Source organism: Cynoglossus semilaevis, chromosome 1 (assembly GCF_000523025.1).
Source record: "Cynoglossus semilaevis isolate Cse_v1.0 chromosome 1, Cse_v1.0, whole genome shotgun sequence".
Classification (NCBI taxonomy): domain Eukaryota; kingdom Metazoa; phylum Chordata; class Actinopteri; order Pleuronectiformes; family Cynoglossidae; genus Cynoglossus; species Cynoglossus semilaevis.
The window spans coordinates 27,671,144-27,686,913 of NC_024307.1; the positions used below are offsets into that span (position 1 = coordinate 27,671,144).

Sequence of the window (15,770 nt, forward strand, 5' to 3'; positions counted from 1 at the left end):
GGTATCCGAAGAAGATTTGAATTAAAAGGATAGCTTAAAGTAATCCCATTTTATTGGTAAATAAACATATATCTGTGCTCAGTCAACTGTTGATTTTAGATCTTGGAGAACCCACTGTCATTTGGAATTGGAAGACAAAGGTGTATTTAATGCTGCATTAAGTTTGATTGTCCAATTGGAGCTTATCCATTATGTTGTTATTAAATTATTCCTTCTGAAGGAATTCATGTTTCCCTCTTGGCTAATCTGCAAAGGTCAGTTATGTCATATCCTGACTGTCTGTGAAGAGACAGAAGAAGCCACACGGCGTAAAGCGGTTAATGCTTTTGCCTTACAGCGTGAAACCCAATACAGTGGAACCTTGAGATACCAGCATTATCAGTTTCAAATCATTTTTTCCCATATTTCCCATATTCATCACACTCATATGTATCAACAATTTCATGCTTTATTTCCATGGTCATCCTTACCACTCACTCTCTTAGAACTCATCACTAATATGAAGAATAATGCATAAAATAGAGAGAAAATCACGTAGATAACGCAAACACAATACTGAAGACTCGCGGCAGATGCGTCTCGGCCACCTAGCGTGCTCGTATCTCAAATCTTTACTTGTATCTCCAAGCAAAAATTTGCTCGAAGACTTGCTCTTATCTCGGAATACTCGTATGTCAGGACGCTCATATCTGGTGGTTCCATTGTAGTTCGATCCCCAGTGGTAGCCGTGTGCCTTGGTTTAGCCAGGTTCCTTCCTACAGTCTGAAAACAAGCAGGATGAGGGTAACCGGACACACCGAGCTGTCCATGGTTGTCTGTGTAGATCACAATTGGTTGACTGCAATTCATGCAATTCATGGACAATTCAGTATGAGAAGCCAGTCACATGAATTAGCAACAAAAGACAGCTTTAAACCTAAATATTTGAGAGAATTACAACTGTCTTCAGTTTAGTGGAATAAGCATATTGACCCTATTCTGTTCATAAGCTGAATTGTTCGTAAATCGTTATATATTAAATATTAATCTATGATTGACATTTGTTAAATTGTGGTGAGGAATTTTATTGATGCACTAGTTAATGTTGTAAAAGCTAGTTCTAGGATGTAAACCGAAACTATGTTTGTTGGTTAGACAGTGTGACATGTGGACCAAGATGACAATGTATTTCTGGTATAAGAAAAAACTGACGACTATGAAGTATTTTCACAAATGTAATACTCTGGTCAATTTGTCCTAGATTGTAAACGGTGTAGAATGATATGATATATTTCATATAAAAACGAATTTGTCGTGTTAGCTGCAGCGATGTCATCCTGAGTTTCCCCTAAAGGAAGGCGGACCAAAGCATTAGCTATATGAGCTAATATGGCCTAGCTTAGCATTTTAGTCTACTAAATCTAATCTGAAATATTTTTGATATTTCGTCGACTAATACGAAACTAAAATTTTGACTTAGTTGGGACGAGGACTAAATCCAAAATCCACACTGGTGTGAACTGATGAGGTAACTGATGAGGTAACTGCAGCACATACAAGAGTACGTACAGATACTGAAGCGCTCTACGTACTGTGTCAAAGTGCTAATACTGTATGTTCAATTATTGGAACACACATAACTTTGCATTTCCTTTTTCCTTCTCCACATTTGCAGTAAACATCTCGAGGGCTCAGATTTCTCACTTCCGTTTCCCCGTCCACACTCAGTAACAGCGCTGATGGTCGCACTGGGGCCTTTAAACATTAACTTTTACGGCCGTTTAATTCACAGCTTTTGGTTGAGCGGCTCTGCGGTGATAATTATACAAGCCCTCGTATATATATATGTGCGTGCACCATTAAAGAAAATTGCTCCTCTTCTGTTGCTCTTTTGAAAAAAAAAGATTTATTTGCAAGCCTTTCAGTGGCTACGTAAGACGTCCTTGTCCTTGTCCGTGCCACAGGCCGCTCTGGGCATTTCATCAGGCTGGCAGCACTTCATCAAGACACTCTAGGGCTGTTTGTTTTAGCGACAAACCCCTTCAGACCCCATTATCCACTTAACCCGCCATAGCAACTTCATTCAGCGTTCCTTTTACACCAGAAGTCTCAGTCACATCACGGCCGTAATATGTTTCCATAAACACGACCCTCGGAGGACAAGGCTTTCCTCTCCTGCAGGTTTTGACCACCAATTGAAAAGTGAAAAAGTCCTTGTTGCAGCCGGAGACGCTCGTAAACGTCAGCCAGTCTGACGTTCTGGTTGAGAGGCATTTTTCTAAGAGTGCTATTGATTCAGCTTAACCTGCCTGGGATACATAATGATCCAGCGCTGCAGGGAGGCTGCAGCTCAGCGGGTGATGGGGTAAAGAGAAGTCAGCCTGAGTGATCCTGACACTGCAGATGGATAACATCTCACTTTTCCTTTTGCTTCTAAAAGTGTTTTGGACTTTTATTAGCCTGGCCCAGGCTTAGCCTGGCCCAAAGTACGATGGTTAATGTCTGAGAAAGTTGTTTTCACTATACTCTCCAGGTTTTTGCCTTTCTCTAAGGCGATCGGAGCTTTGGCCTAGCCGTGGAACACCAAAAATCTGCAGTATAATTAGATACCTAATGTAGTCATATATGTTTTTTATTTAGTTAAAACAAAGGTTCATCTGGAGAAAAACACCAAAAATGTCATAAATGTTTTTCTCAACATTTTTACATAATAGTGATTTGATCATTTAATTTAGCAAAAAAAAAAACAAACAAAAACATGGAGCTGCTGTAATTTATCATTCTGTTCTACAACATACAGAAAAAAGCTTGTCGTCATTTATACAAAATATCGACTTATTCCGATTAATCATGATAAATTGGAAAAGTAACTAATCATGATTAATTGCTATCCCTAATAATGATGATTAACTGTGACGAATTCACAGCTATCCTGTGATTAACCAGATTAATAATGTGAATTATTGAAAAGTTAGTTAAAAGGTCTTTGGGTTTTGAGTATGTTCTACCTGTGTGTACATGGGTTTTTGTCCTGTCCCATTCCAAGAACACGTAGATTAAGTTAATCGGAAACGTGGTATGGAATGTGATTTGTGGTCCAGTGTACCACGTGGGTTTTTGTCCTGTCCCAGTCCAAGAACACGTAGATTAGGTTAATCGGAAACGTGGTGTGGAATGTGATTTGTGGTCCAGTGTACCTCGCCGTTGCCCAATGCCTGTTGGGATTAGGTCCCTGTAACCCTACAATCCTGAAATGGACTAAATGGTAGAAGATGAATGATAGATGAGAGTGTAATGCATCTGTGTTATTATTTCAAACTGAGTAGTGACATGGGGTTTGTAGTCCAGTTATATTGTTGAGATTACTTGGACCAAATATTATTACATTCGCAGTATGATGGTTGGGAACTTATTCCTGACACTTTACAGAACATTACGTTTAAAATGACAAAAATGTCCCTGTTGATTTGACACCTGAAAATTCCGGATTAGCATATTTAGTTGACAAAAATGAAAAAAAAATGTCCCTGTTGAGTTGACACCTGAAAATTCCGGATTAGCATCTTATTGACTGATGAATCCCTGGCAGCAATTCTGCTAGGATTGTTTTCTGGGTCACCACGCCCACTGCCCCAACTTGCTGTCCCTTCACTGATGTAGTTTCTGCCTGTCTAATTCTGTCATTTGTCTTATGAGTAAATAAGAGACATCCATCCATCCATCCATTTTCATCCACTTATCCGTTACCGGGTCGCGGGGGCAGCAGTCTCCACGACCCGAACGTATATGATGGGACCCTTCTTTGATTTATTCATTGTGAAATACATATATAATACAGTGTTTTTTGCTAAAATCTAAATGCCTGTATTCTCAGTTATGTTTTCAGGCAGTGCTAATAATATGTAAATTTATATGTGGTTTTAGGTATGGTATGTAATATTTATGGTTATGGTTCTAATACAGAGGAGTGATTCGTATCATGAACAGAAACAGCGAGTTGCTCTCTTTGAAACTCCCCCAAATTTAGCAAACCCATTCCCTTTGTAACCATTACAAAGAAGTTGACCTCAGCCGACTTGTTTTGCTTCCAAAAGCCTGTTATACTTTTTCATTACTGCGTTCCGCAGGGACGGCTAATGTTGGCAAACTTTAAATTAAAAGTGGGCATTACGCATTACTGCGGGGTGATTAGTGGCTTTTGGAACCAGATAGAAAGGAACAGTTTATGAATCATTAATCAGTCTGTTTGGATGCTCATTTCCTGCTGCAGGTTTAATGCTGTAATGCCACTAAATCTGTTTTTTTTTTAGATTATTATTCAGACTGAAAGTATTTTACTTGTTATACTTCCCATATCAGCATGGCAGACTTTTTCTCAGGAATCTCCAATATCTTCATTATATAACCATTACCAATGTTTGGAGTATCACATAGTTTTACTGACTTCTCTCACCAAACAAGTGAGTATTAATAGATGTCAGCACGTAGTCATGTGATTTTTTTTTGAATACCTCTAGTCTTGTTTTGATAAACTAGTCGTACAGGGCTCAGTCTTTCTTGGGAGGCTACAACTGCTTCTGTTGTCTGTGCAGACTTTCTCGTTTCTTGCACAATATAGTAGGGGGTTCACCAGAAGGACAAAGAAAAAAACGTGTTTGAGTTTTCCACCTGAAACTGCCAACTTTGCTGTCACTTGAAATTAAAATGAAGCCTGCGACAAAAAGGACAAAGATGTATTTGTCCTAATACAACTGTATTAATGTAGTACACCTATAAATTTGCTTAGTGGAACTATTTAGTTTCTGGGTCGACTGGGTCGCGGCCCTCGGGTGGGTTGCAAAAGATTTTTTTTTTTTGGATCGTCTCCCATCCCAGGAGTTTATGAATAATGTCTATTGACCTGGATCGCGAAGGTTTGTGATTTTTAAAATATGGGTTCCCAGAAAAAAAATTTGGTAAACACTGATTTAGTTACTTGAAGTGCAGCTGCGTGTTTCCAGAAACAAGGCATTTAGAACAAAAATATTTTTGCTAATTAGGTTTAGTATTCTACTACCAAAAATGTTTTTGAACTGTCCTTCACAGCAAGTAAGTAAGTAAGTTCCTTAGTGATCGTTGGAATTGAACTGAACTTGCCTTATTTCACTTATTTCACTATTTCAACATCCGAACTGTCTTCTTTTACAGGGAGATGGTGAATGCCTGGTTTGCTGAGCGTGTCCACACCATCCAGCCATCTGTCCCCAAGGACAATCCTCCTCAGCAGCGCACCTACCTGTCCTCCACAGACCTCCTTCCGACACCCATCTCAAACACCCTGCCGCCTACTCTCACCATCTTGGACAACCGCTGTCCTTCACCAGCCACAGTCCCCAGCCCTGTCCCGGGGACACCTACACGCAAAATCTCTGCGTCCGAATTTGACCGCCCACTCAGACCCATAGTGGTTAAAGACTCCGAGGGATCACTGACGTTTCTGAGCGACACAGACCGAGAGACTGTCCCCCTGCGTGGCACAGCGATGGGTGAGGGCGTTGCGGGTAGTGGCAACGGCGGTGGATGTGGGGGAGACGGTGGCAGCGGGGGCGATCGCTGCGCCAGGCTTTTGGAGCTGGTGAAGGACGTTTCGAGTCACCTGGATGTGACAGCACTTTGCCACAAGATCTTTCTCCACATCAACGAGCTGATTGCTGCCGACCGCTACTCGCTGTTTCTGGTAGGGCTGTGTGTGGGACGGGTTGGGAGGGTGAGGGGGGTGAGAGAGTAATTACTGCATTTATACATTGTTTTTCCAGGGTTTGAATCACTGTAATCAATGTACTGTAAGATATAGGAAAAAGAGTTGCACATGTTGGTCTATGATTCCTTCCCAATAATTTAAATCTAATTTTTACCTAAAATAAGTCACAAGAACCAAGAGAATATTAGAGTTCTCCAACAAAATGTGTCCGCTGCATTTCACTCATCCCCATAGTGAGCAGGATGCAACTTTACACCACGTGCCCAGAGAGCCGTGAGTGAGGACAGTACCATGCTTAGTGCACCTCAGTGGCACCTAATGGCACCGGTGGATTGGAACCTGTGACCTGCCGGACACAAGTCTGCTTCCTTAAGCTCTCACCAGGCCACCAATGCCCCACATTATCATTTTAATTGTCTTCAACTTATATAGGGTATCATCCCTGGATAAGGCTAAACTTTGTGGTATGCTATCATCTCAGGTGGGCGAGGACAGCTCCAACAAAAAGTTCCTGGTGAGTCGGCTGTTTGACGTGGCTGAGGGCTCCACGCTTGAGGAATCGTCCAGTAACTGCATCCGCCTCGAGTGGAACAAGGGCATCGTGGGACACGTGGCTGCGACGGGCCAGCCGCTCAATATCAAGAATGCATACGAGGTACTTCTAATTTCCTTTACAGTAACAGGGAGAGTGCGGGGAACACGTAACTGTCTCTGTGAGGCGATTCGTGTGTCTGCTTACACGGGCTAGTGTTAGCTTTGGGTATATCTGGTGGCTCATGCTGACAAAGCGGGTGAGAGTACAAAGTGTGTGTGTGCAGGACATGTAGGTCAAAGTAGGTCCATCTGGAGCATCTGTCTTTTTTTTTTTTTTTTTCATTTTGAGACTTGAAGTATTGACCTTGGGCATGGACAGGTTACAACACAGGCTCACTCCTGCACAGCTTCAGTCAATGATCAAACAATCCTGACTTTAGAATCTGTCTCTAGGCCAGTGGGTCAGAGGGAAAGAAGCCATGTGGCTTCCAATGCACTGTCCAAAGGTCAATTGTTTGACTTAAAATAGTTAGACAAAAAATTGTACTGTAGCCGGTATGCGGTTTATTTTTAGCTACTTTATTCCTAGCAATGTTAGTACATGTTTATTTTTTCGCAAATCGTTAGTATTACCTGTAGTGACACCGATTGGAGAGGGGGAGGAGTTTTTTTAGTGATGTCAGATAATATCGGGCGACTGATAATATCAGCCTGATATTAGCACATTTTGTAATATCTGTTATCCTCCGGTTTTCCATCCGATTTTGAAGACCCGATAATGCAGCTCATTTAATTATTTTTATTTATTTTATTTATTTATTTATATCGGTTGATATCGGAATCGGAAATTACGTGTTTGGACAATATCGGCATATCGGATATCGGCAAAAGGTTAATATCTAACACCCAGTTTTTTTTTCTTACCTGAAGATCATACAGAAGACTAACGATAGTGGTAACAAGGGGCAACCAATCAGACTCACGGGGGCGTGTCAACCTTGCCTTAGCCCTTCTTTAGTTGTTAGTAAATGCAACTGAACAAACTACTGTAGACATTTTTGTTTTTCAGACCGATACGTGACACACAGGAGTAAGCCTGAATTAGCAACTACTTTTGCAAACAAAGACTAAAATCCATAACCCATAAGTTTTGATGTTTATATAGACAATGGCAAGCCCAAAGTCATTATAATAAGCAAACCTGACAACTATGGCACAAAATGAACTGACCAGGAAGTGAGGGAACATTTGTCACACCCTGTAAGACCTGGGGACAGCAATTAGCAACCTTATAAAACCGGTTGCACTTGATTTACGTCTGATGTACTAAATAAAGCTGCAGCTCAAGTACTGCATGGTTGCGGTTTATAGTCAATGGCTTATCTGGGTCACAGGTTATACACAACGTGACGTAATTTCAATTGAATAGTGCACTTTTCATAATTGTCGCATAGTCCAACTGGACATCACTTCATGCTGGTGCCGGAATGTTAAGTCTACTTCTTATAGCATTATATATATTGAGTAAAAAAAACAAAAATTACATTCTTTTCCTGCACAGTTTATGGCTAAATTGTTTTGTTCTCTAATGCAAACGGTTGTGTCTGCACTGTCGACTCAGAGCTGTTCAAATGGAAAAGCCGCATTTGTTACCGATCACTATTATGTAAATGTATTTTTGCTAAGCACTGCAACAGGAAGCTAAGAGGAAGGTTTATTTGTCACCCCACGTGACCTATTACTATATCTATTATTATCATGACCCATAAATACTGCAGTATTTCATCATCTAATCATCTTTATCTTATCACGGAAGTGGAAAGTGAACTACCTGTCACTGTGACACAGCACAGCGCACAACCAAATGTGACCTCTGCTTTTAACCCATCACCAAAGTGAACAGCGGGCAGCTTTAAGCGCCCCGGGGAGCAGTGTGTGGGGACGGTGCCTTGCTCAGAGCACCTCAGTGGTAACTTGGCAGCTGGCGGACTCAAACCTGAAGCCTTCTGAACCCAAGTCTGCTTACTTAACCACTAAGCCCCTCTCATCTCAATGGCCCAAAAGTGCATTTTCGGTTTGATGACGCAAGCAAAAACCACAACGAAAGTGCCAACATGTCTGCAGTGTGGACGTATTTCAATATATCTGAGAAAGACCCATGGATAGCGTTTGCAAAAAAAAATTAAGAAGGGGTGCATCTGCAAAAAAATTCTCCAAGTCGGGTTTAATTTGTCACCTGAAATTCAAACATCCCGATTGCTATGCTGAAAATGAGAGGCAGGAAAGCCTCTTTGCACAAAAATAAAAACGAGTCTTTGCGGCATACAGCGAAGACAAGTGGGTCTTAATACAGAGCATTCTCCCTCTTCTTGCCCCGTTTGAGCAGCTAACTAAAGAGATCAGCTCCTCTGATGCATCTGTAGCAGATGTTATTCCTTTAATTGCAGCACTAAAGCTTCTTCCAAGCAAAGAGGTTGAGACGGACCACAAAGTGAAAACAATGAAAAGTCCACTCATAGAGTGTGTCAGCACAAGTTTCACTGACATCTCTTCTGATCCTCTGCACTTTATACGCGTTATAAAGGTCATTGCTTGGATGGGGGAATAAAGCAGCACGCGCGAGAAATGATCCAGCATGTGACTTAAATGCACTTTATGTTTTTATGAATTTCTTTTAGCAGGCCGGTGGGCCTTTACATTATCATTAAATGTACACATACGTGGACTCAAGTTTTAACATTTTATTTTATATTGTGCATTGTTGGAATGTGCTAGATAAATATTTGTAATTGTTTTATTCTTTATAACATCAATATTAATATATGCAATCGCAGTGCCTTTTTTATTTTATTGAGGTTTAGTTCACAATCGTAGCCATAAATGCAATGGTACTAATAATTAGTATAATCATTTCTTTTGGTTTTTCAGTCTGCATTTTTTCGGCCTTGGTTTTCTCATTTTTGGTTTTCAGTTTTGAAGAAGAATTTACAGTGCATCCCTAATATATATATATATATATGTATATATATTTATATATGAACACTGGTATTGTTTAACTGCAGTGGACTTTAGTGTGTTGCTGTCAGTGTACACAGCTGGGTAATAAAAGCCACATAAACGAAGCCAGGGTCATTAAACTGTTCAGTATGATATATTATGATCTATTATTACACAGATTCATTAAACTATAGTGCAATAAAGAATCATATATGTGTTTATGTGTGTATGCGTATGTGTGTGTGAGAGAGAGAGAGAGAGAAAGATAAAGCGAGGAAGGTATGTTGTAACTGGAATCCTGTGTTTGGTTTCTGTTTGTGTGCAAACGCTCAGTGACCTCATCTAAACTGGCAAAATCTATTTTCCAACAAAAATCCATTAAATTTACTGGGTTATATATTTAAAAAAAAATGTAACCCACTGCAGGACAGTTATGACATGACATGTGTTATTCTGTTTTACTTTGTATTGCAAGTATAAGTTTGTGTAAAATTGAGTGTATATGTCTATGAAGATTCTCAGTCATCCAGGTCATGGTCAATGTTAAAGAGTTAGGCAACTGAACGTGAAATTTTTTCAAAGAATGAAGTCCATTGAGTGTGGGTTTTATGAATATTGAATATATATTCAATATGTAAAGGTTGTATTTAAAGGTTAACATGCTTTTTATTTTTCCATCTCTTTTCAAACTGTTTGCATCTGTAGAGCTGCGACTCTCGGGCCGTCGCTCAAGGTCACTGCATTAGTCAAACTCCCATTAGTCAAAGCCGATGATGAAGGACATTGAATTGCATCGTGTTGATCAAACGGCTGACCTTTTTCGACGGTCACAAAGCAGCCATTGCAGCCGCTGTTGCCGGTTTCGCTCGTGATCGCGGCTTTAACTGCATTTAAACAACAGTCACACACAGTCGGAGCCAACTGGGCCTTAGCTCGCTTGGGGTTGAGTGGTGGAGAGGGGAGGGGTGTGAATTGGCGCCACGGTACAGCTCGGTAAAGAATAACTAGCTTTAGTAGCTTAGTGTGAGTGTGCCCTTTGTCCTCTTATTTTAACATTCCATACAGCAATAGGATGAACGCAAAACTCCTCCATGAAGGATTTGCTAGCTATTTATACAGTATATTAGAAAATATGATATACATATATTACAATATATGTACAATAAAATACAACGATATAGTTTCCTCCCTTCGAAAAACTCCAAAGGTTTGTCTCTTAATGCAGGTCACATGACGTCAACACAGTTCTGTACGTATGGCATTTGTTTTTTTAATCACTAGTTACAATATTTATATTTTTTTACTAGTCATTTGAACTACTAGTAGTTACAATATTTATTTTATAATTTTTTTACTAGTCATTTGAACTACTAAAAGGTGAAACTAATAAACCTGCGTTGTTAACATTGTGAGTGTGTACCTGAGAGATTACTAGTTGTGTGCTGTACCGTCCGGTTGCCTGCCAACCAGGAGTTGATGATGTGACTAGTTAAAGAAAGAGAGCGAGAGAGAGAGAGAGAGAGAGAGAGAGTGAGTGAAATGTTTTTTCTTGATGTGTTTGTGATCGAAACAAGGGAAGCAAACTAAACCGTGCGTAATTGTTCACAGTATCGATGATGTTGTGCCATAAATCATGCATGTGACAGAGTGGTTAAAATGCTCACGTTTGTGGATGACTCACTGTTGTATTTGTGTGTGTGTGTGTTTGTACGCGTCAGTTCACGTGCATGGACACACAGATAAAAATGTGTTGAAGCGTGTGCATCCTGCCGTACACTAATCATCTCAGATAATTCACAATTATCTTAGCGTGCATGACGCAGCGTGTATTTGTTTGTGTGTGTGTGTGTGTGTGTGTGTGTGTGTGTGTGCTGAACCTGATACTGATTCCAGGAAGTCCATCTGCGTCATCTGAGGGACTCCCCGGCTTTCTGATTGGATCTTGATCTTTCCATTACTGTGCTCAATTACATTGATTTAAGCAGTGTGGTGACACACACACACATCTTCTCTGTTTACTGGAGTGCAGTGCTGTGCAGACTGGGATGTCCTTATCAATGCTTTCCCTGTAAGCTGCAGCAGTAGCAGAGTAAATCCTCCTCCTGCAGTCGTCATTGAATTTCACTGCATCCTATAATGTGATTTTTTTTTTCTGTGTGTCAATTTTGCCTGAGCTGCTTAAAGTACTTAACATTGGGAATTTACAAAACTAAAAAAAGGTGGATCTAAATGTTAAGCTCAGGAAGGAGGAACCGTGTTGTTGTACCAAAACAAACCTAACGATTTGCACCGTGAGCTGTTTTTGTGTTCTTCTTCTTGAGTTTAGATGCACTAATTAATGCACAGCCACAAGCCGAGTGTTTAAAGGTCAGCCGGTGGGTAGGCGATAAGCCAGCTGGAGAATTCCAGTGAGCCGAACGTGTCTCTCTACACTGGTCTTAACCACACCCTCAGTTTTTAAACACAAAGGATTTTAGTCATATACGTACATAAATTTAAAATCCACTTTAAAAAAATAATACATTAATAATGAGGTATTTCCTAACTGGAAAATTGAGTTTTATCTTTCTTCATTTTTTAACACCAGATTTCATGGATAAAATCATCATCATGTTAATTGCAGGTTAGCCTCTGCTTTGTTAGCTGACTCTATGTCGCCGAAGTCAAAACATATACATTTTAAAGGCCCTAACATTTGCTTTATGCAACGGTAAAATTCAAGATTTTATTCAAGCGACATCGCGCAGGTTGACTTGAAGACTGCTCCTCGTATGCCTTTAAAGTACTACAATATTTACTGTTGGTTTGAGGTTTGCAGTGTTGAATACTACTGCAACCGTGCAGTGCACAGAAGACTTCTCATGCAAATCAGAGCTGCAGTCGCCCCACGCGTAGGTGGTGCAGTGGGTTGTTTGCATGCATCTGAATACAGATGAGGACTCCAACTGCCACAGGCTCATAAAGTGTTCTTTGTCAAGGCGGCTAACAACTGCCAAATTCCAGATGTTTTTTGTTTTTTGGTCAAAACTATCATTAATGTGCTAATAATTGTATTGTCATTTCCAAATACTACCCAGGATCCCAGGTTCAATGCTGAAGTGGATCTGATCACCGGCTACAAAACCGAGAGTATCCTCTGTCTCCCCATCAAGAACCACAGGGATGAGGTAAGATAATATGATAATAATAATTTAAACTTTATTAATCCGACAATTGGGAAACCCTTGTTTAACAGCAGATCTGCTGCAACAGGCTGCCCTTAAGGAGGTGCCGAGTGTGTGGTTCCTCTGGGAATCGAACCGAGCTTGCAAGGCTGGCGCGCTTACCACTACACTATGGAACCACTGTATATCATAACAACACATCCCTATGAGCTTTGACGTGTAGTTGTAAATTCTTCACCCTTGAATTTAACGTGATTCTGGTCCACAGGTGGTCGGTGTGGCCCAGGCTATCAATAAAAAATGCGGGGAGGACGGGGCTTTTACAGAACAGGATGAAAAGGTTGGTTCAGACTCTCCGAATTAAGTCAAGATTCAGCTTCCCCTTCCCTCCACCGATCTCACTTGTTGTTGTGTTCTTTCCTAACAGGACTTCTCAGCCTATTTGGCCTTTTCAGGCATCGTTCTACACAACGCTCAGCTATATGAGACGTCGCAGCTGGAAAACCGACGCAATCAGGTGAGCAGGGGTTAGCATTATCAACGGTATCTTCTTATCGGTCCATACAAGACATTTCTTATCTAGTATCATGGCAAAGTATATTTTCAGAGGACTCCAAGGTAAAACATCAATTATAGACAACATTATTAGTAATACTCAGGACTGGTATTGGTCCAGTATTAGTCAAAGCTTGACAACAAAAACTACTCTAACCCATGTTCTAAGCCCAATGGTCAACTTAAATTCGCACGACATGCCGTAAACAGGGACACTATCGCCTCAGCAACGGCAGCTACTGGCATACTGAAGGAGAAAATAAGGTATTAGATTGATATTTGTATTGGCAGATACAAGTTGCAGTCCCAGTGTCGGACATGAAAAAGTTGTATCGAGCCACCCATAGTAATTGAATCTTGATTACTACAATACTGTGTTTCCAAAACGTTTTTTGCGGAACGATAGGACTATTGTTGCCCCCCCCACCCCCATTCAGTGCTTCTCAAACAGTGGGGCGGGACCCCCTGGGGGTGCATGGTGAGATGCCAGGCAGGAATATGGCACACTGGACATAAGTGTACCACTGCTGTAATACTTGAATAATAACAAGCCTCCAGTCACTAGGTGGCAGCAACTCATACAGTGGTTTGAACAGATACAAATATACATGTTGTCAGGTCCTCAATAGTATTTCACTTTGCAGGGGTGTGGGAGGAGAGCGGCCCACAGCCTAGCAACAAGCAGTTAGCGGAATATACATTAATGGCCCCCCTCGCAAAGCAGAAATGCAAGATTATCATTGAAAATAATCAGTTTAACCCTGCATGGATTGACAAATACCAGGCTTCATTTACTGTATGTTTAGTTTTCAATACATTCATAAGTGATTGTTAAAAATTCTAGCAGATGACAAAGTCTGTTTATCCTGTTTTCTCCTCAGGTTCTGTTGGACCTGGCCAGTCTAATCTTCGAGGAGCAGCAGTGTCTGGAGGTCTTACTGAGGAAGATCGCAGGAACCATTCTGTCCTTCATGCAAGCCCATGCTTGTACTGTGTTCATTGCTAACGAGGACTCAATGGTAAGTCGGCAAACAGACACGGCAGTAAACAACAGCAACAACAAAAACCATATCAGTACTGTGTTTTACAGTCTGTGGTCTCTGTCTATCGCCTTAGTTCAAACAGAAGTAGCTCCAACAAAATGTGAGTTTATGAGTTTTAACTTTACTGCAGAAGTGATAACCGCTGAACATTTCTCCAGGTCAGTTCTATTTTAGGTATGCGCCTGAAACACGCTGTTCTTTTTACAGAGTCAATGATTGTCACTTAAGCAAACAAGGAGAGGTTATGACCTGCGTTAACAACATGGACAGTGGCAAATATGACAGTCTCTCATTATCATTATAGGGGAATTTCTTTGAGTGGTTCTCAAGGTGGGGGGGCAGGCCCCGCTTGAGTGCCGCTGAGAAATATCAGGGGGTGAAATTCATTTCAATTTTTATTTTTGTGTCACAGTGGGACATTTTCACTCCTTAGCACCTTTGCCTTTCTACTGAAGTTGATATTTACAGGGTTGTTCTCTTGGTTTTTGTTGAAGTGGCAGAACATTTGTTTAGATGTTGTGGTGAGCCATGACCCCTTGATGCTAGCAAAATGTAAGAATTTCAAGGTACGTTGGAAGGTATTGATTCCCGTCAAAACTGAAGCGGCGCCTCTGAAGTACTTCAGAAAATGGCCTGAGGACACCACTGAAGTGTCTTACTTTATCATGCGTGAAGCATAGTGTTCTCTAATAAATATAATAAAATCCTGGTTGGACCACTGCCACTGATAACTAATGGTTCTGTAGTGCAGCGGTTAGCACGCCTGCCTCTCAAGCAGAGAGCAAGGAGTCTTGGTTTTGATTCCCAGAGGAACCACATATCCCTAATAGTGCCTCTTGTGCGGCAGCCTGCGAGTTGCAACCTTGTACTTAATGGTGCCTCCTGTGGTCACCTGTGTCAGTTGCGCTCACATTGTAAATTTCCCCCAGTACGGAACTCCTTATTATTGCTGTATTTTCTAGTCGAGTCTATTTTCTGGACTAGACAAGTCACACTTTTTTTCACCCTTTGGCTGGGTTTCCGACTTATACACAAGTGCGACTTATATATTAAAATATACAATTTCATATGTTTGTTATTTTCACACTGGCAGCCGCTAGAGGGCACTCTAGGCTTGTGTACCAGTATTTGCAACTCCTGCAAGTCACACTTTTTTTTCTTCCTTAGGCTGATGCGACTTATGCTACGGAACTCAAAATGCAAAATAAAGTAGTATTATTATAAATATTTTTGCTCAGAACTAGCATCAAAACTCAAAACCTTAGGCTGATGCGACTTATACTACGGAACTCAAAACGCAAAGTAGTATTATTATAACTATTTCTGCTCAGAACTAGCATCAAAACTCAAAACTCAGTGATCCATAACTTCCCCATGTCTTCTGTATCCTACAGTGAGAGTTTCTTACTTGAGAGATTGCTTTTGCTACAGTTAAAGGCCGAGACTAGATTCTCGAGCAGAGATCTGAATAAAACATTTTTCACTTGGTCTCGATTATGATCAAGCAGGAGAGTCACAAATGTTTCACCTCCTGAAAAAAAAAAAAAAAAATGCCTGTGAGAAAAGGAAACAGCTGCTCAATGAATCTGTCAGCCTGGTAATTAAGAATAAGAGCAGTTAGGGTTTCGGAGCGTCAGCGGTGTATTCATGTGCACACTTTACAGATGGGAGATATTGACTGATGTTTTTTCATATAGGAGATTCTATGGCTGTAGAAACATGGAGGTGATAAGAAAACAGGATCAAGTGACTGTTCTG

The 15,770-nt window shown here is 40.8% G+C and overlaps 1 protein-coding gene across 3 annotated transcripts in view; it reads left to right on the forward strand.

The window, feature by feature from the left end:
* LOC103388853 (cGMP-specific 3',5'-cyclic phosphodiesterase) overlaps positions 1 to 15,137 on the forward strand; it is a 41,936-nt gene extending 26,799 nt beyond the window's left edge. Inside the window, exons 2-7 of one of the 3 annotated variants that reach the window (XM_025061250.1) lie at positions 5,167 to 5,695; positions 6,201 to 6,374; positions 12,328 to 12,417; positions 12,683 to 12,754; positions 12,842 to 12,931; positions 13,851 to 15,136. In XM_025061250.1, coding sequence (XP_024917018.1) covers positions 5,171 to 5,695; positions 6,201 to 6,374; positions 12,328 to 12,417; positions 12,683 to 12,754; positions 12,842 to 12,931; positions 13,851 to 14,186 — 1,287 coding nt within the window. In that variant the 5' untranslated portion in view covers positions 5,167 to 5,170 and the 3' untranslated portion in view covers positions 14,187 to 15,136. Of the gene's footprint in view, positions 1 to 5,166; positions 5,696 to 6,200; positions 6,375 to 12,327; positions 12,418 to 12,682; positions 12,755 to 12,841; positions 12,932 to 13,850 lie in introns of all 3 variants that reach the window. The other 2 variants (XM_025061225.1, XM_025061276.1) reach the window with 2 other exon arrangements.
* Positions 15,138 to 15,770: the final 633 nt, after the last annotated feature.